This window comes from Triturus cristatus, chromosome 1_2, assembly GCF_964204655.1.
Source record: "Triturus cristatus chromosome 1_2, aTriCri1.1, whole genome shotgun sequence".
Classification (NCBI taxonomy): domain Eukaryota; kingdom Metazoa; phylum Chordata; class Amphibia; order Caudata; family Salamandridae; genus Triturus; species Triturus cristatus.
In genome coordinates this window covers 135,204,181-135,231,045 of record NC_140580.1, presented here as the reverse complement: position 1 = coordinate 135,231,045, position 26,865 = coordinate 135,204,181, and the positions used below count along the sequence as shown (strand labels likewise).

General features: G+C 43.1%; 1 protein-coding gene across 2 annotated transcripts in view; it reads left to right on the top strand.

Annotated features, from left to right (window-relative positions):
* ATRNL1 (attractin like 1) overlaps positions 1–26,865 on the top strand; it is a 2,333,760-nt gene that overhangs the window by 948,328 nt on the left and 1,358,567 nt on the right. For both annotated transcript variants that reach the window (XM_085603276.1, XM_085603277.1), the window contains exon 18: positions 22,813–23,031. In XM_085603276.1, coding sequence (XP_085459402.1) covers positions 22,813–23,031 — 219 coding nt within the window. The remainder of the gene's footprint in view (positions 1–22,812; positions 23,032–26,865) is intronic.

Below are 26,865 nucleotides of genomic sequence, written 5' to 3'. Positions count from 1 at the left end.
ACGTAGTCGGAGTGTATTAAGCTAGCAGTGCACTTCGGTAAAAAGGTGAGCAGTGTCGTCGGAAGTTCAAGGTGTGATCCAAGGATCACTTACCGGGTAATCTCGTACTGGGGTTTCAATTAGAGAGAAAGGGTTATTAAGCCCTGGATTCTAGAGGGAAGAAGAACAAAGAAAGGCTGATGTAACATGTGAGCTAAGCGTTTGCTGGGACACTGCGGTGGTGGTGGTAGTATTGCTTACCTTAGGTCTCGGCTAATGCCAGATTCGGTGAGTTTCTTCGGCTGAATGCGATAAGTAAGACCAAAAGAAACAGGCATCCTTAAAAAGGTCGCGTGTTAGTACTTCCGGGTAGTAACCCGGAAAAAAACGAGGTTCATGCGCAGGTGCCATTTTGGAACGGGGTGATTTTTAATGGAAACAAACAAGGTGGTTTTAGTAGGTAGCGCCATGTTGAGACGGGTAGAAATCAGTGGGAAGACCGGGCGAGAGGATATGGATATATTGGTCGAATTAAAAGAATAGAAGTAAAATAAAGTATGTCATGAGAGTGAAAATTAAGAAAGTGCGAATGAGTAGCATTACAGGACATATTTAAGGTAGAGCTGACAATAACATTTAGTAATGATAACATGAAAGACCACTTGAGTACATTGAAGCAAATCATGGTATATAAGAGGAGTGATAAGTAAACCGGAAAGGTCCATGGCCACAACATAGGCCGTCCAATGGTTATAGTCTGAGTCTTCCCAGGGATCAAAAAGACGCTAAGAAGTGTATGATATTAAATGATACAGAAGGAGGGTAAAGTAATGGTGTAGTCTGGCTGGGAAGACGGATTGTACAGTATGGAGGAGCAGAGTACCATTAGAACCTTTAGTCATCTCCTAGCCATACATGCATTTCCGCATCCTTGTTTAGTCCCAGACACAGGGGCTGTGCCTGCAGCGTCCTGGCAGTCTGCACTCGTCCACCGGTCTCTTGTGGCATTCCGGTCCCCGTGACGCCAGTCAGAAGCCTCTGGGGCCAAGACGGCAATCTGGAGGAACAGCAAAAGTACTTTGAAGGCTTGAGAAGGAGCCTAATTGAATTTGAACATTGCCCTGGGATGTGCGGAGGCCCATGTTCACCCTGAACCTTGTATTCTGCTGTAAGGAGTTGCCGCACTTTGCGGTCTGTGCAAAAAGAATCTTTAGGAAACATTGCCTGATTTTGAAATGGGCTAGCACTGCTAGCTGGGATTAGTGCAATATTCAATGACAACCTGATTTTCTTTACTTTGAACCCGAGCGATTTCAATGGGCTTCTATTTTGCTCCTTGCATTGATTTCCCACTTACCGTAATTATTCCACTAGAAGCGCACTAGCTTCAAGAGTTGAGAGGTGTGGCGTAGCAGCCAGAGCAGCTGACTTGAGCGCAGGGATCTCCGGCGGCCGTCCAGCTCAGTATCATGTGACTCTGTGCAATAGCTCACTTAATCTCCCCGTGGCCCCCAGCGCCAGGATACCCTTAGGGGTGATAAGTCATGCTTTACAAATCTGGAATTAATATTAATTATTAATATTATTATTATTATTATTAAGAGTCATTGTTATTTATGCTGTAGTGAGGGTGTAAGTAGCCTAAAGAACAACAAAATCATACCTGCTTGAAATAAGTGATATCTTGACTTGTGTATGTGAATTTTTGTCGTTTTTGTCTTATTCCTATAAATATTGGTAGTGTCCTTTTGTAGTGTTTTCACTGGGTTACAGTGTGTGTATGTAAAAATGCTTTACACGTTGCCTCTGAGGTAAGCCTGACTGCTCGTGCCAAGCTACCAAGGGGGTGAGCAGGGGTCATCTTAGCTGTGTAACCTCCTTACCCTGACCAGAATAAGGGTCCCTACTTGGACAGGTTGCAAGCCACTGCCAACTAGAGACTCCCATTTCTGATACTATTGGAATGCCAATGATAAGTTGTTTAAAAATAAAAAATAAGTGGAGGAGGTCAGCAGGTCTGGCGAAATCCATTCTGTTGTCCTAGGAAAAGTGCCATTTTACCACACCCAATCCTATCATTGAGGCCATATGTTATGTATCTAGGAATAATATGGCTTCTTTCAGCCAGAGACTGCTTCGAAGTCTGCATAGTATTAACTTTGATACTCAGTGGCCACAGGTAGCATCAGTGGTGCTTGGTTTAAGCTCCACAGTGAATGGTGCGAGTTACAGACGCTCATCCACTGTCAGATTCCGCAGTTCTTGATTAAGCTATTTTTATGTGGTCTTTTTTTTTATATACAAGTAATACCTCATTTGACCCTGTAGACTTATTCTGCATAGTAGACTTATTCTGCTTAGCAGTGCCGCAATCTGGTGGTCCAGCACTCTTTTGGATTGATCATCGCTGTCACTGTCAGTGTAACGAGTCCATAGCTCCTTTGTTTCATGACATTGAGTGCTCAAGCAGCTTTGACAAGCATCCAAGCAGCAGAGTCCTATAAACCAAAAGTAGCGCTTCTTCATTGAACCTACAGGCACCGAGATTTTGCTTTGATTCCAATGGTCAGTTTTTGCTCATGGGGACTTTGTAGTAAAAAGTCCTTACGGGGAATGTTTTTTTTTTTACCTCGGTATACCATGGATTTTTTTGTTTCATTAAGTTATGTACACAGCCCCACTTTTTTGGGAGGCCAGTGGATCGCTCCTAAAAAGTCGGCTTTTAGATTGTCTGTCTCAAGCCTCAACCGTGTGAGTGAAATGATCTATATATACTTATGTTTTATGCTCCATCTAGCCTCCACAGTAATGAGCAAGGAACTAACTGCCAAGTATTTTATGGCACCGTAATTGATGGCTTATAGTCAAAGAAGGGGGTACTAGGGGCACTTATAGGTCCAGTATACGAGCCCCAAGTACATGTCAAATTATGTCAATAAGGTAAGCAGTTCCTTAAGGGTACTGAGAAAGAATTTACAGGTTGGTCAGTGTATTTTTATCCCAAGGGTAGAACGGGGGTCTACTCCTTTGGAAACTAGGGTCCTCTCACACCCGAGAGGGTGTCATGTTTCATCAGAGGACTTGCTCCTTGTCTGGCTGGGGCTGCAAAGCCCAACAGGCACCCTAAAAGGGGCTCTTTAACAGAGATCTTTTTGTTCCCAAGCCTTAATGTTAAGGTCAAGTGTAGGGCCGAGAGGTGTAGATGGGTGTGTTTGGTGTTTACCACTGTGTAGATGTAACACTTGATTTATGGTCCTGATGAATTGCTAACTGATCACTTTTGTGCCAAGCGAAGCAAGAAGCATGTTGACCTCTTAGTAGAAGCAACCACAGGACATTATGTAAGTGGTTTGCAAGTTCTGTTTTTCACTAGACAGGTAGACTCCCCGATTAAAATGGTTTTAGAGTACTACCTAGTCTATTGAAATCATTTGTATGCACTCTAAACACCAAACACACCGAACTTCACCTAACGGCCCTACACTTTCACTTCATATTACGGCATGGGAACAAAAAGATCTCAGTTAAAGAGCCCATTTTAGGGTGCCCGTCTGGTATTGTCTTGCCAGCCCGACGAGGAAAAAGCCCGATGATGAAGCATGACACCTTCTCGGGTGTGTGAGGTCCATAGTTCCAAAAGGAGTAGAACCCTATTCTACCCTTTAGATAAACATACACCGACCAACCTGTAAATTCTTTCTCTGTACCCTCATGGAACTGAATACCTTATTGACATATGGGTAGCTGTGTGGGTGGAAGTCTCTGGATTTCTGGTGCTACAGCTTTAAATGCTGTTTATAGTTGGCACATTCCTCGTAAATGGCTACACCCAAGAGCCATTGTGAAAATAGGTATATCGAGGGATATATCTATATACCTTATTGACATAATTTGACCATATTTGATGGCACACATGTTTTACCTGGTGGGAAATTGTGCCAGAGATTAAAATAAAACCAGAAAAAACTGCAAGGTGTAATAATTACTGCTGCATATCTTTACATCCATTTCTGATGCAAACTCCAATTTGTGCCTAAATCGTGATGCTGGTGGAATGAGAGTTTTTGTGGTGCTTTAAATCACTAACAATTGTTAGTAATATGCCAATCCTTAAAACGTGCTGGCCGAAGTATACCAAAAAAGTCCATATTTGCAATTTGTCTTTTGCTACTCACTGTACAGTACAGATTACTGTGCACATTCTATAAAAAGGCTAGGTGAGACAAGGGCTCAGGTTGTAAAACCAGAGGTGATGTGCCTGGTGTTGTTGAGATAATAAAGCCAAGTTAGTCAATTGTGAACGACTATGTAATCAAATCCAGCATACCATGCTGAGAGAAAGTCGTTTCTGCAACTGTTCCTCTATTTTCCTTGAGATGCTCCCTGGGATATCTTTAATTAGCCACTTAAATATCGCTGCTTTCACCTTTTGCTTGATATTTATAGATTTTCTGTTTATTCAAGGAGGCGCTCAATAGTTGTTTCGTAAAACTCCATTTTGTTTTGTAGTCATTCATGTTCTTGTACCACCTTGTAAGTTTGGATCTCATGGGTGGACATTATACCTGGTTCTTATTTTGTCCAGCATTTCTTGTTAAGGTGCTTACGACAAAGCACCTTGAAAGGTTGATAATGATGTTGGATTATCTGCCACGACACAACACAGTTCAACTGTGATCAGAGTGGTGAGTATTATTTATGTTCTGGTGCTGTCATGCTGCTCTGTCATGGCTTAACTCGAGATGCACTCTACTTGTATTTAGGTATGCTGGTAATGTGACTGATTTTTTCGTTTGTGATATGGTGGACTGTTATGGTACTTGCTTTAGTAAGGCTGGAGTCATTTGTTGAAGTTTCTAAAAACATATCACTCCTAGGCGCTTTTTCGACCTGGTGTTTGGTGTGAAGTTATAGTCGCATCAGTGGTGGATGAATTGAGGATGATCGGTGGTAGTGACCGGTATCTGCTCTTATTAGATCTTTTCGTTGCTGTCAAGACATTGACTAGTACCATCTTCTTCAATGCCTCACTAGCTTCTCTATCCTCTAAACCTCTTAGCTGGATTGATTTGTTTTTCATTGGTAGGATGCAAACTGTGCAACTCTCCTATTTTATGTTTGCCCTATATCTTTGTTGGGGAGTGCCAGAGTGTTCTGCATTTTTGCCAATAATTGTATTCTATATCTTCCTCCTTCGGCTGCATGCTTATTTTTTTTTTTTTTTTTTTATGTATGCAGAGGTCCCCCATATCCTCCTCAAACATTTGCAGGAGGAACAGGGTACAGCTAATCGGAAACCATTGGCCTTGGAAGTGGTCTATGCATGCTTCTCCAGGATCTTTCCGAAATGCAATCATTTAAAGACAGAATTAATGTAAACTAGATATTCCACCACCTGTTGTGCTTCGAAGTCATGGTTTCAATTCATTGGTTCAAGCATCCAGCATTCTTACAAATCTTGAATCAATAGATGGAGAACTCTACCAAAATACAGGTAGAGGCTAACACCAGATTCTGCTTTTTCCATTTGAGAGAGGTATCTCAAGTTTTTCTTTATCTTTCTCTTAATTAAAGAATTATGGCAGGAAATGCTTTGGTACAGTAACCACTGGGTTTTGGTAATTCAGTCTCTCTCAGCTTGCCTAAGAAGACGATAGCTAAGTGTTACACATGACAGCCTTGGTGTGGTCTTCCTAAAAGTGTTTTCTTCTCCCCTCCTGTTTGCTGAATTTAATTATTGTTGGGATTAGGACTCTGCACTTTACCACTGCTAACCAATGCTAAGCTGCTTATGCTCCCTTTTTAAACACATTAAAATTGGTTTTAACCCAATTGCCACATTTAAGTTACTAATAAGTCCCTAGTAAAGTGGCACTTCATGTGACCTGGGTCTATAAATTAAATGTTACGGTTGGACCAACTTAATTAGCCCTTTAAAAACATGTCTCACCCTTTTCCTGGCCTACATCTCCCTTATTAATACATATAGTTCACCTCTATCTTAGGCCCTAAACAGCCCACAGGGCAGAGTGCATGGTATTTAAATGATAGGACATGTGGTTTTAAGATTTACATGTCCTGGTAGTGAAAATTTCCCAAATACATTTTTCACTGCTGTCAGGCCTACCTGTGTAATAGGATAACGATAACAATGGGTTACCTTATTACATTTAAACAAGAGTTTTCTTTTGATTGGGAACAAATACAAATGTCATGTTTGGACTAAAATGAATTGGAATTTAAAATCCGTTTTAATGGTAAAGTTGGATTGTAGGTTACAGTTTTGAAAATAGCACTTTTAGAAAGTTAGCATTTTCATGCCATAAACTTTGAGGTCTTCTACGAGTTTCCAGCTGCTTGAGCCTGTTAATTGCTCCCCCACTAGGACCTTGATGTAGCTGGGAGAGGGCCATCCTGCCAGGATGGCTCACTCACATTTCAAGTGGCTGCCTCCTGTACACTTCACAACTGAACTTGCAACAAGCCTTTTGTCACCCTAGACCTCCTTGAGTCTGGGCAGGGGAAGAAAGTGGAAAGAAAAAACTGTTGTGGGGGTGGACTAGAGGTTTCCCCCACTTCAGTGGGTTGCACCAGGTATAAATATTGGACCTCCTGAGCTACTCATCAGTACACTCCTGGACATCTGGACATTACAGGAGAAGGGCTGCCTTGTTCCCCAGAAGACTACCCTGCTGCTCTGCTGAGGCCTGCCTTGTTCCACAGAGGACTGCCTTGCTGCTTGAGCCCTGCCTTGTTCTTCAGAGGACTGCCCTGCTGCTCCCAGAGTACTGCCCTGCTTCATGATGCTGGCATTGTTCCCCAGAGGACTTCCCTGCTGCTTGAAGCCTGCCTTGTTTTTCAGAGGACTGCCCTGCTGCTCCCAGAGTACTGCCCTGCTTCTGGAGACTTGCATTGTTCCCCAGAGGACTTCCCTGCTGCTAGAAGCCTGCCTTGTTCTTCAGAGGACTGTCGTACTGTTACCAGAGGACTGCCCTGCTGTTTGAAACCTGCCTTGTTCTTCAGAGGACTGTCATACTGTTACCCAAGATTTGCTCTGCTGCTTGAGGCCTGCCTTGTTCCCCAAAGGACTGTTCTGCAACTTGAGACATGCCTTGTTTCCCAGATGATTGCATTACTGCTTTAAGCCTGCTCAGCTCTCTCAGAATGAGGACTGACCCTGCTCCTTTAATCCCAGGCTAGCCTCCTGTCAGTGGACTTGCCTCCTGTCCTGAGCTACAGGGACACAACATGCTCCCCAGGCCTCCCTGTCTCTCCCCAGCTGACCTTCTGCAACTGGCCATAACTGAACCTTACTGGCCACTGCTGGAGTGGGATCCTGCTCCCCAAGAGGTGCATCCCCAGGCCCTGGACTCTTTGGCTGACATCAGTTGAGCTTCACATGTGAAATCCTAATGTTTTGCACTCTGCATGCTGGGCTTTGAGATGGTAACTTTTTCAGCAAGACTAACCTGGTTCCTTTATCCGAGCAGAACTCCATCGCAACCGTCCTGAACTAGTGACTTCGTCCTGGTCTAGTGGGGCCAGATACCCACAGTTAGCGCTTTCTCCTTCTTGGCGTTTTGATCTAATTCTATTAATTAAATTTGACTGTATTTGTTTTAATTGGTGAGGGATATCTATTGTGTCGTGTTTTCACTTTATAGCTGTGCGCTGCATAAATACTTAAGACAGTGCCTCTAATTTAAGCCTGATAGCTTTCATGACCAGTTACTAGAGGGTTAAGCATAGGTTAATTTTGTGACTTTGTGGTTCACCCTGACAAAGATTGTGGTTCTTGCTTGAGAGGGGTTTTCACCTCCCCCAATCAAACACCCAATTTCTTTCACTAGGCTTAAAGATAGAACACAGCAGCTACAACCTTATTCAAGTTGAAAAAATTTGAATTGAGGAACAATTTAGTGGTGGACCTCAGATTTCGGTAAGATTGATGACTGCCCAGTGATGGTGCCGGATGTTATCTGTGGCACTGTGTTGCCATTCCCTTAATTGGCAAATTTGTTGGTGCCCAACTAGGGTGCCTCTTACGTAGTTCCTACCAGTGCATCTCCTAAGGACAAAGGCATAGGCCCCTTGGATGAAGAAGACAAATAAGACATAAGAAGCAGATGGAGTCCACAGTAGCACTGCCAGCTGGCCAGATGGTGCCTGCTGTGCTAACACTTCTGTGAGGGGTTGTCACTCCGAGCTACCTGAGGGGCAGGTTTTGAAATACCTTTTCCTAGCCAGCGCCTGCATGGTGCATTGTGCATGTGCCAGCCTACATGTGATAGACCTTGAGTGACCCCCTCAGAAGTCCTAGTTTGTCAGGTGCTGGTTTAGCTGCAGGGTTAGCTCCCGAGCTAATTGTAGTGGAAGAAAGCAGTGTCCACCTACAGGGTGACCTGTCAAATTTCACTGAGGAATCTTTTGTAATATTGTGTGTAGTATCTAGTTTATGTGTGCATTAAAGTGCATCTCCTTTTTAAAAACAGAAGCACTTTCTGGGCATTGATTTATTGAGTATTATGGTGCAGTGAGTACTGAGTCAGACGTGGACTGACCTGCACTAAAAGGTGTGCATGACCCCCAGTTGAGGGTCCCCAGTAAGAAGGCTCCATGACCTCAGAGGTAAAAGTTCTACATTGATGCACTTGGACCATGTCACTTATAATGGTCCTGGAACCAACAAGCATTTTTAATGCAATAGGTGTTGCATTATTAAAGTTTGAGCTGTTGGCATTGCTAATAATAATGCAACACCAATAGCAGCTACAAGATTCAGTAATGTGAGACCTATTGCATTGCAATCGTTTTTTTGTTGTTGTTTTTTTATATAGCACGAACTTGAGTGAAAGGTGTGTATTTATGTTGCATTGAGTACAGTGTAATTATGTGTTGTGTTATTATGTGCCACAGATTGGTATTGTGTGGAGTGTATCTTGCATTAAGTAGAGAGTAATTATGTGACGTGCAATTATGTAGTACTGAGTGGTATGTGGAGTGTATTTATTTTGTATTGAATACAGTGTAATTATGTGATGTGTAATCACACAACCATACCCAACCACACAACCACACACACAACCACAAACACAACACACACAACCATAACCACACACACACAACCACACACATAACCACCACAACCACACACACAACCACACACACAACCACACACACACACAACCACACACACACAACCACACACACACAACCACACACACAACCACACACACAACCACACACACAACCACACCACAAAACCACACACACACAACCACACACACACAACCACACACACACAACCACACACACACAACCACACACACAACCACACACACAACCACACATACAACCACACACAAACACACACAAACACACACAACCACACACACACACACACACAACCACGCGCACAACCACACGCACACAACCACACACACACACAACCACACATACAACCACACACAACCACACAAACACACACAGCCACACACACAACCACAAACACAATTGACACACAGCCACACCCAACCACCCTCACACACAACCACACACACAAGCACACACACAACCACACACACACAGCCACCCACACAACCACACACACACACAACCAAACACAAAACCACACACATACACACAACCACACACGTCTCATTATCCATTCCTACTTTTTTGGAAGAAGATGTTGCACTCAAATGATGTACTTGACAATCGTTTAATTAATTCTCCCTTCCCTTATTTTATTCCCTTAAGATTAAATGTAAAGAAAATTGTTGTTTGTTCATTGTCAAGTGCATTAACCCCATTTCACAGGTAGAGTGACACTATATAAAATGTAAAATTAAAAAAATTGCACTGGCTGACTACTACTAGTTTTTGGCTCCCCAAACGCCAAAAGCAGCCTGGTCTTCATGTGATTTACAGAAAGGTAATTCCCTTGAGATTATGTGTTTAGAGCCGGTACAGACTTCCTTGAAGAGCCAAAACCATAGATTCTAGGTCAGCTCAACTTCAGAAGTGAGAAATCAACTTAGACTGATAGGTCACCTGCATAAATCACAAAGAGGATCAGTGCAATGACACAATCTCGACTCACTCCCCTGCTGCCTTGCTAGGCTTTTGACTATAGTGCCCGCTCAAGTATCTAGGCCAAAAAGATTATCCTACAATGCACTGGGAATGCCAGTCAACCAGGAAGGCCTTGCCATCTTGGCCAATCTCCATCGTATGCTACATTGTCCAGTGATTCTATTCCCTGCCTAAAGCCTGTCTAGGCCGAAGGAAAGATGCCTAGGGTGTGAACCCATTCAAGGAGATGCTGGGTAAATCTCTCAGTAAAGATAGCAACTGAGCATGCGGGCTAGCATCGCTGTTTATATATGGTTCTCATGTAAAAACACAAGGAATTGGTCTGGTCCCAAGAATTTCGGGGAAAAACTATTTAACATCAAATAGTCAGCGTCCCTGCATCTCTGAAGCCCTTGTGTGTCAGATTCTTTGAGATAACGGACAGCAAGAGAGAAAAGAACATTTCACCCAAAAGGATTGGTGGGAAAGGGGTCTTAAATTTAAAGGACAGTGAGGCGATTCCAGACAGAGATCCTGCTGCACTTTCTGTGATAACTCTGAAACTGCGTCACACTTGGAAAAATCTCATTGATCCTTTAAGGGAAATAAAAGTCCCACATCTACCACGAATGTGAGAAAATCACAGCCAGTATATAAATGAAACAAAAACTAGAAACATAACGATCTAAAGCACCCTAATCAACTATTAAGCAACAGAGTGCATGAGCAACAGAGCCTCCCGTGTTCTCAGGTTTCCATCTTGGGATCTACAAAAAATAGCGGGCCAAGAGCACCTTCAAAAGGGCTGGTGCACCTCAGTTTAGGTATTATAAACTCCCCAACTACACATACTTCTATCTCCGTTTGACTCTAAGAGGTGGTGGGGGGCCCGGGGGGACCAGGAGAGTGCCCTGATGTCCTGTAAATTCCAGGTGGCACTACATACTATGTGTACAAGAGGCGTCAAAGACCCCGGTATTCGCAGCCAGTGACACTGAATTCACACCATTCAAGCACTCCAAAGCCCCCATCCCCATTCTCAAACGCGCTCGACACTCACTTTGCTGTCCAGCAGATTCCATCCCGGTTCTTTGTTCACCAATTCTGATGCAACATCAACAAATCGTGTCCGGAAGTAGACCTTGCAGTTTCCAGGTCACGGACGGTATCCAAGCAAACATGGGACGCACATTAAAACAGAGGCTCGCTCATTGTCAGTGCTCTGCTCTCGTGCCCACTGCTCCGAGAGCGGTAATATGGCAGTTTTCAAAACAGCTTCTCGGTGTGGACGCTCAGAAGAGCGAGAAGGCGCTCTGCAATATAACGCTACGGTACATGCCAATATTTTTTACAAACGAAAACACATAAGCCGCGTGAAAGATAATACAGGCGGCACTGAAGGGAAAAAAAACACACCCGCGAGTGGTGCGCGTGCACGTGTGCCACTGCGAGTCATATGTTTTCAATTATCGCGCCCGCGCCCGCGCCTGGGCACGATAATTGAAAACATTTAGGCTTTGGTGGGCGTAACAGACACCAATAGGCCGTGGGTGGAGCAATGCGCCCATCTTTGGCCTATTGCATGCTCTGTTGAAACAAAACACGCACTCAAAGGCCGATTACAGACCCCAAAACAGAAAACACACGCACAAGCGTGTGCGATTCCAGGGTCCATTTCTGAACCCCGGAAAAAAGGACCCTCGCCTGCGCGAGCACAGCTGCGCAGTGCAACGCAGGTCGCGAGACCTAAAAACGATTAAGAAACTGAGGGAACATCAGGCATCCATCATTAAAAAACATTATCACAGATATTCCACTTGTTCTGTGCTCTGATGCCATCTCTATTTAATGTGTGAGAAAGAAAATTAATATTTATAAATCATCCGAGTTTGGCTTTAATTGTTCGCAACGGTATTAAAAAGAAATACAGTACATTACCCAGATGAAACATGCCCTTCAAGTATGAATTATTTATGTAATTTCATATATCAAGAACCTTAATTTCTACTTCTGTGTATTCCTCTAAAGTTGGAGATATTTGTGTGATCCTACCTAGTATGTCCATCATCCATTCTACATAACTTCTAGCTCTTCATTTGTTCATGTTTTCAAACATTAGTTTATATGTAAACATGCAAATCAGTATAAGGAATGAGACCCGCTAAGTCCCTAGAAACTGTCTGAAACAACTGCTAATCCTCTTTAATGTGCTAAAAATTAAAGCTGCAGAGATGGCTGTCTGTGAGGATTAAAACAGTGTGAGCGACGGCAATGAATACGCTTTCCATTTTCACAACCCCTGTGCCCAGGCACACAATAAGTGTGACTTTGGCACATTTACTACTGCTTTTAATTTCCCCGGCATTTAGTCACAACTCAGGGTAAAAGGTTATTGTCTCAGGATCAGTCACATTTCCTTACAATGCCTGTGATTTTCTATATTTCAGCTTTGGCTTACCGTTGCTCCCCCTTTAAACAATTTGGGGGGCATTTCATGATCGCCATTTACTTCAAAATAACATAAATTGAAATGTCTGTATATTTTGTGATTCAGATGAACATTTCGAGGTGTTTGAGACATTATGTCCTTAATAATGACCACTCAAAAAAAAAATCTTAATGTGGCTCAAGCCCCATAGGTTTCCATGTGCACCCTTCATGCCCGCTTGACATTAAACAGTCCCCTTGCTCTAACAGCACTTGACTGTCCCATTTAACCCTCAGCCTGCTACTGCCTATACCAGGCCATTTCAGAGGCAGAGCAGTTGGCAGATAGTTTAGGGGTATTTGACTAATGCTAAATTATTTGAACTATTTGAATTAGTCATCCGAAAAATCTCTGTAAGGAAGTCCAAATAAGAGGTTGCCAAAACCTTGAGGATATGTTTAAGAGACTGGAAGTTTATTTTTAATTTCAGAGCCATAGTCTCGTGTTTATTTGTTAAACTGGTCTTGCATGTTATCTCCTGCTATTCCTATGAGTGCACAATAATAGATCTCAATAGACCTATTACATGCGAAAATATACACAGCTTTTTGATATGGTGAAGAAATAACATTGATAAGTACAAGGCATAACAATTGAGTGGAAATGTAGAAACTAAAAGAAGTAATTTTTGGACATCACATAAATTGATTGTAGTCCTGAATACATTCCGGAACCCATTTAGGCCCATTAAGTCACCTCATATCTGAATATCCTTAAGTGCGGCTTACCTTACGTCATAAAGTCCTAATTTTCCAATCAAACTCCATCTACTTGCTTTCGTCCCACTTCATAAACATATGTCTATAATTCAATTACAGCATGTTGAGTTATTGAAGTGAGCGGTATCTTTGCTTTCACATAGCTCACGATAGATGATGAAATCAGAAAGTAATATATGTGGTTACAGCTAGAGGGACAAGTAAATTAGTAAAGCCGGCTGTGTGCCAGAGATAACGTAATTTTATCCAGGATTTCTCATCATCTCAGCCCGCTCAGTTTGGTCATGCGTGATGTGGGAACTAGTTTTGGATCAAATTTGACATCTAGATCTTCAGACAGAATGAGAGGTTGATTTAACTGATTGAAGTCCAGGGCAGTACTACTCCAACTTATTTGGCCCATAAATAGGGGCATAGTTATACTAATCTGAGGATTAAATAACAAAACGTAGAAAGTATAGTTTGTAAGGCTTACCTGTGTTTATACATAGAGAGGATCTCCATGAGATGAGCAATGTCAAGGTAATGCCAGCTACAGTCCTTACTGGGCCCTGGCATGGTGGAGAGGTGGCATTCCTAGAGGCAGCCCTTCTACCCAGATTTTCCCTGGAAGACCGCAAGGAAATTAATGGCCATATCATTGCCCAAGAGGTGAAGGCAGTAATAATGGTGCTAGCAGCCGGTAAATCTCCTGGGACAGACAGTTTCTTGGCCGAATTTTACAGGATATTTGGAAGATCATTAGCTCCAAAATTGACTACGCTTAACAAGGCGGCAACGGAGGTCAGATGTCTCCCGGCCAGGCTTTACGAGGCCTTGCTGATTTCTCTGGTAAAACCCAGGATGGACCCCATGGACCTCACCTCATACCGCCAAATAGCCATACTAAACATAGATTATAAAACCCCTAGCAAACTCCTGGCTAATTGTATTCAACAAGTGTTCCAGTGACAAGTACAAAGCGATGCCAAAGGTGATGATGGACGGAGCGTTAGAGCAAATCAAACACTCACCCCCAGTCAACTGGGTTTAATTCATCATCATTCTTTAGCTCACTCCACCACCCCAGTTCAGACATGGCCATATGCAAATCAGTCTGACTCTGTGCCTCATGGGAACAGTCCAGCCCGAACTGCCAAGCCATGTCTTCCCTGGACCGGAAACAAGCATCCTGGGACCGGTTTCGGGTTCATAACCCTCGTCAGCCAGGCTATCTTGAATCCAGTGGCAAAGTGAGCAAGGGACCCACGTCTGGGCATACCCTGCCAATTTAGGGCAAACAAAGCGATTCCAAAGGTACATACAGACCAAAAAGGGTTCATCCCAGGTAGTAACACCTCTCTCTGTGTTTTTTTTAAATTATGGAGGCTGCCCTGGGGAGGTGGCGATGGATTTGTGAAAAGCATTTACCACCTTAATCTGGGATTAGTTGTTTTGTGTGCTCTCAAAGTTTGGTTTTGATGCACATATCATCAGGTTAATCCATATACTTTATACTGCCCCTATAGTTCTGAGGTATGAGGCATAGTTTGCCACTCTCCTCCATCTTATTCATGTTAGCAATGGAACCATTGGCACCCATGCCAAGCAAGGTGGCACAAAATGGGGAATACCTTTCTGCATGGAGTCCACGCAATCTTGTTATATGCCAACATCATTTTATTCTATATTAAAGACCTATTGTTTGATCATACCTAGCCTCTCAAACCTCCCCGGGGACCATCCTCTCCTACCAGATGTTTTGAAGCAGGATGGCATTTGCACCATGCAGATCCTTGGTGCAAACTAAAGTAAAGTGGCATTCGAGTGGATGGAACTTTAGTCCCGGGCTGAGGATTAACATCAACAAATCAACAATGCATCAATAACAGTGAAGCATATTAGGCTCCAAAAATATTTCAGGGAGCCGTAGATTTGAAAACCAGGAAGGTTTATTAGCAGAATAGCAAAGTTACAAACTCAAAACATTCAATTAGTCATAAATCGATGATTATCATATAAATAGATTGGTCAGTATAATTCAAAGCTATTCAAAATAGCAAATACAAAGACAAACTATTCAAAGTTGTGATTAGCAAAAAAAGCAAGTTTCAGTTAAACCTGGAGGGAAATGCCCTAACATGCTAAGCTAAAAGGAAACTAAGAAATGTGTGAGGTAAGTCCAGCAGAAGGTGTCGGCAAGTAAAGCCTCTAAAAGGCAAACCCAAAAAAAGATTCAGTCAGATAAATTAGATTGGGTTTGCTAAAGAGTCTAGTTCTGAGCATGAACAACATAAGGCATCAGATCTCTAGGAAGTGGAAAGGGGCATCTCAATCTAACTAGCTACGCCATGCACAATTAATTCACACAATTCTCGGCTAGATGTGACACTCTCCATGGTTCGCAGGGAGAGGTGGCCAATCAGAATCGAACATTGCATGATAAAGATGACTTTTCCCTTCTTCCCAGCCATCATACCGTGGACGTTTTCAGCTGCATAACCTATAAGGGATATCTTATAGCAGGTTGATAAATCGCAGTCCGCCTGTCTCAGGTACTGGTGTACAAATTCACTTTTCATTCACTATGGAATGCATACAGATAACATTTCTCACAAAAACCAAAACATTTGTAACATTCTAATACAGTTAAACTACTGCAGCTTCTCTCCTGAAACAAGCAGGAAAAAGAGAGAAAGAACACAGAAGCCAAAAGTACATTTTTGTTTAATATGAGTTATTGAAAATGAAGCCTACCTTAACTAGCACCAGCTTAATATGGACAAACATTAACTATGGTAATCTTTAAAGTGAAATCACACTATGAGTAGATGTATATATCTAGTGTAGACTAGTATGTATTTTATGCAAAACAGAAAATAGTGAAACAGCATCACTACCCTACATTTGAGGTTTCTGTCAGATGAGCTTTGTAAGAGCTTCATTCCAGCATGCAGATTACCTTGAGGCTTAAGAAGGCAGTAGGAAATGTCATACATGACCTGCAAATCCAGATGTTGATGCAGTAGCTTTCATTATCTCATCATTATCATGATACAGTAACTTTCATTATCTGCAAAATTATTTGTTCCTTTACTTCTGAAGGTGCTTGTCTTTCATCACGCTACCTCTTTACACTCCTTGCTGCAGTCCACCCACTTCAGGAGGAGATCTGACCAGTGTCGAGGCTGCGCAGCTTAATGAACCCTGCACATCTGGGTCCCTAGTGTCTGTATCAAGACCCCACACAAATTAAGTCATCCTTTCCATAAAGAAGCTTACTTGAAGCTTTAAAAAGCAAGAGGGTTATTGGATGCAGACCTTCAGAAGTTCGAGTGCCTCTGCAGAGAAAGGCTGGGCCTGTTTTAGGCCAGTTGGGTTCCATAATAACACCTGCTGATTCATAACTTTGGAAACTCTTGGCCTAGTTTAGGTGTACCTAGCCCTTTGTTTTGCATTTGTGATCCTACTTGGACATTCAACCAAGCAGATCAAATAGACGTCCTGTTTTACCTTTCTGGACTCTAGGGTATTCTGGGAGCGGTATTATTGCAACAGTATCACTTATTATTTATCATTACAAGCAAACAGATAGTTAAAAGTACAAGTTGACGTTATGTGTAAAAAAAAAAAAAAAAAAGCTACAATTTGAGATTGCAGCGGTGATGTAGTCGGTCAGTTTGACTAAGTTGATTGTGCGTTTGACGTGGAATGGCTTTCTAAGTGGAAAGTCTTTACTCAGAGAGTTATCTTCTTGAAAAACACAGGGACCTCTGAACCCGTCATCAGTGTGAGTCTTTGATTTCATATAGGGTTGGTTCTTGTGAGCTGGATATGATTGCTTAGTGCATTAATGCACCAGCTTCAGAGATCAGTATCTCATGCAGCTTACAAGTAAATATCCAGGTGGAGTTGCCTTCGGCTGTTCGTTTACAAGTGTGCTTAGATATGGAAATAGCTTACCATATTGCTATGATTCCCATAAATGTTGGACAATGAGTAAGGTGCCGGTATTTCCAGAAGACATGATAAAGGAGCAGACTTAGATGGCTACCTACTGGTTACACCAGATTACTATGAAAGATACAGTAAATTTGCTTTTTCATTGTATGGGAAGTGCTTTCTTTTACCTGTAGTACTAAAAATCCTTCCACCATTCCTGAATGGACACTGTCTTAAATGACATTGATGGAGCAGGAATCTCACAGTAATCTTACCTTGAAAAAACACCACTACCCTTGTTTTCTGCTTAAATAGATGGACCATTTCCACTGTGTGATGACCAAGAGGACACCTATATAAACATGAGCATGTCAAATGCAAATAAATATTTAAGGCAATAATGAGAGTTATGAGTAGTTTTAAAGGGATTTATTTTCCAATCAAAATTTAAGTTTCTCTGAATCCTCATTCATTAGTCAGATGTCAATCAGGTTACAGAACTGAAAATAGAACAAATCTAATCAATACAGAGCATATCATAAATTAAATACAGAGCGTTCCATAAAGGAAGGAATCCCTATTCTATGGAAAAATGAGACATAAATGTTGTCAGTCAGAACTCATGAAGAGTTCAAGAAAATGCAAGCAAGAGTGAGCTAAGCATGAAGATAAATCAAAAGATAATAATTGCAAAATCTCCCAAAATGAGAATAAAGCATAGGGCAAATAAGTCTTGACAAAGCCAGTTAGTCAAAGCATAAAGCGTAGGTTTTTTTTTTAGCAAAAAGCCTGCATCTAAATCTGCCCTATTTCCCTCACAGCTGATTCCCTCTTCTCTCGCTGATCTACATCTCTGTCTGAGCCCCTCAGTCTCTCCTCCAGAGCCTGCCCACAGCACCCTTCTTCCTCTGCAGAACTCAAAATCCTTCTAAAAGAGAGCAAAAAGACCCCCACCTCTCAGCTAGGAACGCGTATATATTTCAGCAAAAGCAATTCAAAACATGTGACTTTTGGTCTTCATGCTTCATCCAATTGAAGGGCAGAAAAACATTGACACTACTGGGCTGACTGCTCACGTCATCAATCAGACCAGTTCTTGTCACACATTTGAATTTTGCTCTAAATGATTTCATCTCCTAACTTCTTGCTAAAGAAACCATTTATTTTCAACTTAACAGAAAACTTTTACTCCAACAACGACTTTAGAACATGTCTCCGAAGTGACGCAGAGTCTTTTCACAGGTACAGGCTGGGATGGATGTCAAGTCAAAAAAGGAGTTTCCTCAAACAAGCAGTATGTGGTGTTGGTGTCCCTACTCAGTGATGAGGCTTCCTTTCAGCAGTCATGATTGTGCTCATTTCTTCCCATGCAGGAAAGTTACTTAGAGTCAGTGGTGGCTGCCTCGGAATGGGGATGGTGGGCTTTCCTTTCATTCGCTGCTGCCGCACGCCTCTCCACCGTCCTCTTCGTCTGCACTGGCAGCACCAGAAGCAGACTCTCCCAGCCAATCACAACGCTGCATGAGCCGCGTTGTGATTTGTCTGAGCGGCCTGTTTAACTGCTCAGCCAGTGCCTGCGAGCATCAGCATGTTCTCCATCGGGCTGTGCAACACAGCCAGGTGAAGAACATGGTAAGTGTGCATGAATGCTTGGCCGGCCAAAGAGGGACGGCCAAACATTCATGCGCACGAAGGTAGTGCAAACTACTACTCACTGTGCTCAGCCCCGTCCCACCCCGATGGGGGCTCCAGTCCGACACAGAAAAATAAAATGATAATAACGTCTGGTTATTATCATTTTATTTTTATTTTTGCACTGCTCAAATAGCAGTGGGGCGATGCTCCTTCGCCTTAGCGGAGGAGCCACAACTGCTTAGAGTCCTTCTCCCTTTTTGGAGTCGCCACCTCCCTCACCCCCATTGCTATCTCTGATCCAGGCTGAAACCGAGACCTCTGTTGTAATCCATCCAAGTTGTACAGGAAATGTATGCTGGCTTTTCCTGGGATGCAGCACACATCACTCCCCTGAACTTGTTACCCCAAAAAGAAACATTCTTTACTGTCACCGGACCCAATGTAACATTTTATTCTATCATCAATACCTAAGAGGGATAATGTAGTACTATGTGGTACTTTTTGATTTACTTATATAATGTTTTACTGTTTTCACTTTTTTTTCTCTCCTCCCGGATATATTATGGCAACCTTGAATCTGCCTATTACTTGTCTTGTAAAGAGCTTTGATGCCTTTGGGTCTAGCTTGAACTAAATAAAACTCTCAAATAAATAAAATAAACTATATATTAACTTTATAGGGCTGGTCTCTAAATAAGGTGCACAGAATGCACAACACGGATATTCACAGTGAAGCACAAAGCTCATGTTGTATAGTCACAAATAGGACTGGAGCTTTCTTAGGACTGTCAATGAGGTTGGGCGACTAGCACAACACTCCTCAACTATCCCACCTCATGAATATGTAAGATAAGGTAACACCATATTCCTACACATCCATTGGGTGCTCCGCTCTGTTGACCAGTGAAAGCCGCCTGTTTGTCTAGCACCCTAGAGTGCAGAGGGGGGTTATTTTTAACGCGTACAGAGAGCAACAGTAAATGAAGAGGTGGAGCATGAGAGTTGGTGCAGAATGGAGACATAGGCCTCTCGCATGGCAAACTGCCCCTGGGTGGCATGAGTTGGTTTCAAATCTTGCTGAGTGCACGCAAAAGCCTTCCATAAGACCCTGTATTATTTTGTTGGGATAGCTGCATTGAGGCCAGCCACTCACACTAGCAGACACTTCTTTTACACAATGACGCATATCTGCAGGGTGGAGCACTTTAAGTGAGATTTTGTATATGTGCACTCCTTGTGCCCTTTTTTAGGTCTCGCCTGAGCCAGCGCATGCGCTGCACTGGCGAGACATTTAGTGAGTGGGCTTTAAAAAGCCGACAACAGCTTTTTGTCTGGCCTCGAGTGGCCAGACAAAAGCAGAGTCTTGTAACTGTGCGCCTAACAGCTCAACCTCTTCGGCTTGCTCGCACTTCAACGCTCCTCCCCCTCCCCCACCACAGAGCGCATCTCGCGGTGAGCGTCTTGTCTTACTTGATCTTTGGACTTCAGTCTGTGACTCATGGCAGACTCCATGCCCCATTGTTAGAAATAAGAACCAAGCAAGGTTCCCGCTACTGATTGATGAGTGCCTTGCTTTATTTTCATGATACTCCCCCCAAAATGCATTTATATCAAAGACTGTGTATGGGAATCCCTTACCCAGTCGGCGGTTATCCTAATAATGTGGCACTGCTGCTGCTTTTATGGATCATTCTTTTGCACTCCAGCCATAGATTCTTCGGCGTGGTACGAGTTGCATTTTTTTTCGGTAGCTGCGGTTTTGGTTATACTTTCGCTGGATCGCTTTCATCAAATGGCGTATTTATTATTTATTTATCCTTCATGCTGTCGTTCATTTATTTGTTCTTTCCACCTCACCAGCCCTTCTCCTTCAACCCTAGAATAACGCTCTGTAGCTTCAGCTGCAACACTAATGCCATTAACTGTCAGACATATATATTTTATTCCCTAAACAGTAGGCAAAAGTTAATATTTTGTTTCGCTCCCTTTAACAACAAGCACATAATTCCTATGTAGTACTCTTTAATGGGAAGCAGCGTCGTATACGAAAGTGCACTAGAAAATTATTATAATGCCTATATCCTTGGCTACTCCATCTACCCTTTTATTAAATTATGTTACCCTGAAAAGAAATGAAGCTCTGCATGTGGCTTTTCACTGAGTAACATTCACTTTTTGCCTAAAGCTATGTTTTCCTAGCATGCAAAGTTGGCTGTTTTTTATTGTTGTATAATTGCAGTGTGACGTGATTAGCATTAGTAAATAGTAGGCCAGACACAACCTAACAATAAATTCAATTCAGTCGCCAACTGCAGGTAGGGTCAGTAAAATCATGCAATGCTCCCTTTCAGTTGCAAAATCAAGTTGATGGACAGAATGCAGAACAATGTCAGACATTCACCCCAGTACAGAGATCTGGGCCTAAATCCATCAATTCTTTGCTCACCATGCCGTTCCAGTTTGAACCCAGCCATATGCAAATCAGTCTTGACCCTGTGCCTCATGAGAACAGTCCAGCCCGAACTGCCAAGCCAGGTCCTCCCTGGACTGGAAACGAGCATCCTTGGACCGGTTTCGGAGTTTCACCCCTCTTCAGCCAGGATAGCTTGATTCCAGTGGCATGGAGAGCATGGGACCCACGTCTGGGCATATCCTTCCCACTTGGGGTGACAAATGCAAAATCAAGTTGATGGACAGAATGCAGAACAATGTCAGACATTCACCCCAGTACAGAGATCTGGGCCTAAATCCATCGGTTTTTTGCTCACCATACTGTTCCAGTTTGAACCCAGCCATATGCAAATCAGCCTTGACCCTGTGCCTCATGAGAACAGTCCAGCCCGAACTGCCAAGCCAGGTCCTCCCTGGACTGGAAACAAGCATCCTAGGACCGGCTTCGGGGTTTCACCCCTTTTCAGCCAGGATAGCTTGATTCCAGTGGCATGGAATGCCCTTTCAGTGGCATTGATTTGTTTACCTCCACCATGCATCTTAAACGGTTGCATCATTGTAAAGATCAGTGTGAGTGGGACTGAAATAGAGCTTTGTGCAGGGAGGGATTGTTTAATATCAGAAATCTGCTGAATTCTAGCATTTTGATTGGGGTGGTTGGTCCATTGATGAAAGCATTATGCACTGGACAATACAAGTAAGAAGTGTTCAAAATTATAACTCCACAAAATTCTTAATTTTGCAGAATGTGAAATTGCAACTTTTAGAATGCTGTCAATGTAATCCTCTGGTAAAATTCTCCAATTTTGTCGTGGGGAAATACATCCTACAAAAAAAACCACATGCGCTAACATTTCATGAACTCTACTTTTTTTTCTCTCAGTTTTATGAAATGTGCAGAAGCGTAGGCAATCAGGTTCCCACGTTTCAAAAATATATATATATGCAGGGCATGGATGCTCAGATACGCATCGACTTGCTTGAAGTGTGCGCAATGTATGCATGATGTACATACAGACAGACTTATGCACTCCTTATTGTGAAACTGTCTTTCTAGGTGGTTCCCTGGCAAGTTGATTTCTTGCAGTGTTGCCTGTTCAGATGTTGTGTTGCTCGGGGGGCTAAGATCAACAAAAGACCACAGTGGCTTATTACAACAAGCATTTGCAATGCAATAGGTCTCGCATTTGCGCGAGTAAACTATTGGCATTGTAAATGATAATGCCTTTTATTTATGTTTTAAAATACGGAAACAAAAATAAAAGGCATTGTTATTTGCAATGTCAATAGCTGAAACTCACTTAAATGCGAGACCTATTGCATTGCAAATGTTGGTTTTTTATTTGTGAGGTGCACACTTAGTTTCACAAGCTGATATTTGAGTAAAAAAAAATTACGAATAAAGTGCTTTATCGTTTTTGTGCTTTTAATGCATAATTTTATGCTTTTAATGCACTCCCCGCTCCTAAGCCTTCGTATAGTTTCACTGTCGTGCAGTATATGCTCATATGTAAAAATAACGATATACATTTCTGTCCCCTGTAGCTCAGAACTGTTCCGGCCTGCGGACGTGTGGACTTTGCCTAGAGCAGCCTGGCTGTGGGTGGTGCAACGACCCTAGTAACACGGGCAAAGGGCACTGCGTGGAGGGGTCTTCCAGGGGCCCAATGAAACCGCTGGGGAAGAGCACCAATGAAATGCTTCTGGACACTGCGTTGTGCCCGCGAGACAAAAGCTATGAATGGTCCTTCATCCATTGCCCAGGTGAGTGCTGCAGCTGGCATTTTAAGGCAGCGATGCTGCCAACACGCATGTGGGTTGAGAGCCTTGTATGCAGCCTTGCTTGTATGTTGTTGAGAGCACAGGTTAGCAGAGCACTCATCTAACAGTTATCCCGAGTTAGAGTCCAGTTTATCTTTTTTTTTATTTCATACAGTAAAAGTTAGGGTTATGTTAAAGCATGTTTTTTTTTTTTATTGCATCCTTTGCTCTTCCTGATTCGATGATATTTAAATACAAGCCTCTGTCTGACTCTAGTCTCTCCTTTTCTTTTCTGCGAACTAGATCATCCTGATAGTTGAGAGTTTTGGCAGGATGCGAGGAATTGTTACTATTTTATACAAAACTTCTTTCATTGATGGAATTGGAAAACATTTACTCTGGGAACCCATACATTGGGGGTCAATGTGTGGCAGAGTAGAGGAAGTGGAGTCAGGAGGAGCTGGAAAAGCAGAGCCTGTCCATCAATGTATACACGACTTGTACATTTATTTAAAAAATAATCTACTGCAGAGAAATTGGCAACAAGGACAAATGTGACAGTGAATCTGTTCTAGCTTACTTAATTGGTCACAAAGAAGCTGCATTTTAAAATATATTACAAGGTTAAGACAGGTTAAAGACTTGCGACACCTACTAAAGAGATATCTGTGTGCCCAGCAATTGTGTTAATTAACATTTCCTTACATTAATATACGCACTTGTATGATTTATTGTCACTGTGTGTGATGTGAGGTGCTCTGACACCCTACACTGAGATGAGTAGTGTAGTAAAGGCCGTAAATAAAATAGGTGCCGTTCAAAATATTATTAGTGTAATTACTTATGCACACAGATAAATCTTGCATTTTTACAGTTTATGCACTTCTCAAACATAGGGGTTTTGAAAAAGGTCAAAAACCTGCCTCTAAGTCATAGTTTCTCTAAGGAACTTGTGAAGTGATAAGCTGTGTGCCTTTGTTTCCTTCAAGTGCACGGCATCTAGATAATAGGCTTCAGATAGCTCCGAGCCAATCCAAGGTGATACTTGAAGAAATGAAGGGCTGGTGGCCCTTTAAATCTGGCCTTTGTTTTTGGGCCCTCTGGAAGTGAAAATAAGAAAGCCCTGTGCTAACTGCAGGTTGCTGCTTCAAACGGAATGCAGACAATGCACGGTGCAGCTTAATTGTATCCTGGTGTCAGTCAGGGGTAGTAAGCGCTATATAAATACAATTACAATATTTCCATGGGTTGGCCAGATCCAGCTCAGATGTAGCTGCCAGAACCGGGACCTTCATGTTCCTTGTACTTTCCAATACTGACTGCTATACTACATGTGTATACACATACATAGAGACAAAGGCATAATCCTACAAGAGAACTTTAGCAGAGCACTATCTATCGAAATTGATGGAGTAGGTATGTTGCCAGGGCCAGACTGGCCGTGTTGGGCACCGGGCAATTCCCCGGTGCGCCGCACGGGTGGGGTCCGGTTTTGGGCCCTTGTGGACCGTTTTTGTTACGGGGCCATTTTTGCAGCGTAGCTGCAAAATCAGCCCTCTAACAAAATCGGCCGAAAACCGGCTCTGGCAAAGAGCCCGGAGGGCCAGCTGAGCACTTTGCCAGGGCCGGTTTTGGTTCCCAGTCCGGCCCTGTATATTGCTAAATTATACTCCTTTTAACTGTGATTGGCAGGTTAGTCCTCATTACGATGGCTGTACTGCCCAAATTCCTATACTTTTTCTTTAACATCTCCCTCTACTCAAAACAATGTTTGTTACACACCACTCTAATTAAATTAATATAGAGAGGCGGCCATCCACGGTAAAATGGAAGACACCGACAAGACCGTAATAAGAAGGAGGCTTAGATGTCCCCGATTTGGAAAGATATCCAATTTGTGCTTGTGAGGATTTGGATGTATTATTTGATATGCCTGTGCAGCCTTACTGTGGAATACACTAGCAAAAACTGTCTTGGGTCTAGTCAGGCTCGTTTGCACAACCTTAAGCTCAACACTAGGTAGCTATGGCTAGTACCAAACAACGTAATAAGAAAGCCACACAGTATGAAAAAACACATAACTGCAATTTATAAAACTAGATTATATTTTGATGAATTTTTAGAGTCCTTGCTGAGCGAAATCCACTGGACGGTTTCGGGGTTAGAGATTTTTAAAGGTTTGATCGCTTTTTAATTCAACCACAAAAAAGCATTGGTCAATCAAAAGTTTACAAACTCTTAAAAAGAGTTTGTAAAAGTTAGTTTGGCTACTCCGGCCTGGTTTAGGCAACCAAATCTGATATGGAGAAGAACTGGTGTGATAATGGGGTAGATTTGGACAGGTACCTGGTCACCAGAGTGTTGTCCAGTCCAAGCTTTATGGCTTGACCGCCATAGTCTTTAATGGAGTGGTCCTGATACCGAGGATACAGGATGAAAAGATGCTTAAAGATGCTTCAGTTGCTGTGCGGTGAACAGGGGTGCCTTTGTGGTGATTTCTCAATCCACTGTCGTATGGGACAACTTTAGCCACAGTGGTCGAGTTCCCTCAAAAAAAATGTTTAGACCGTAGAAGGCCAGCTGCAGGTGAGCTACAGGTCTCCGAGGGCTGGTGTTCCTCATGAGGGACCAATATTGACTCTGATGACACTTCTGGGTCCAGCGGACTCGGTGCAACTTTAAGCCTTCAAGGATCGGTCTCTTGGGGCACCCAGCGGCAGTCAGCAGCGATTCATCTAAAGTGGCTACCAATTTGCCGGTTTGGGCTTCTTCAGCTTAAATGTCCCTGATGTTGTTCCAAGGGGGCAGCCAACTGACCCTTGGAGTCACTGCTTCAGTCTTGGGCTGGGGGATGACTTTTCCCCAATCGAGGAGCCCCAGGCCCCATTCTATCGTCGCTAGCTTAAGATGCAGATGGTGTAGTCCAGCAGACAGTGCAGCCTCTCTTTGTGCAGTCCAGAAGGCAGCATGGCAGTCCTTCTTCGGTCCTTGTTCCAACTCCGATGTGATCTGAGGTTCAGGGTTCCAGGGGTGCAATATTTATTCCAGGAAAGTGCCATGAGGGGATACGGGGTCAGTAGCTGATGGGCTAACAGGTCCCCTCCCTCTTGGTGATGACTTTCTGGCAATGTGTGGCCCCTAACAATCTCAAAGTCCACTATTCTGCCCACTTCAAAGATGTCTGCACCCTTTCTCTGCTGTTAGAGGTATGGCTACCTGGCGGCTACACATCCACAGGAAACCCGATTTGGGTCTTCCCTCTCTCTCCCTATGTCCAGCCTGCGTACCTGAACAAAGGGCAACCCTTCTGGAGTGTTATTGACATTTGCCCTTCAAAGACGGGTTCACCTCTGATGCTTGCTTTTTGGGCTAACATAGTGAATGGCTTCCTTCAAGGGCAAGGTGACATCTCTCCCTGCGTCAGGTTGCTATCGTTTCAAAGCTTGGAAGTCATTCGCACGACTCCCCAGGTGGGCAGAAAGATGTCTGTTGGCCAGTGCCCATGTGAGGTTACTAGACAAGCTGGGTCACAGAGTGGCAACCCCCTAAAGTTGCATTACTTTAATAGTGACATTAAATACGACCTTGGCATAAGGGGCCTATAACATATGGGTCGCACTTTCCCTGTTTGTGCCATGGGGTGCCTTAAAACAGAGAACGTGCACTCTATAGGTTGAATGTGCTGCATTCAGGGCAGCCGCAAACCCATGCTGCACTAGGGGCAGCACATTAAAGTAAAATGCCGACCGGCTGCTTCAAAGCTTCTCCGTGTTTTACTGTGCAGGCGGCACCCGTCTGCACTTTAAAGAGGAGAGAGATATCTCCTTGCAGGCGGGT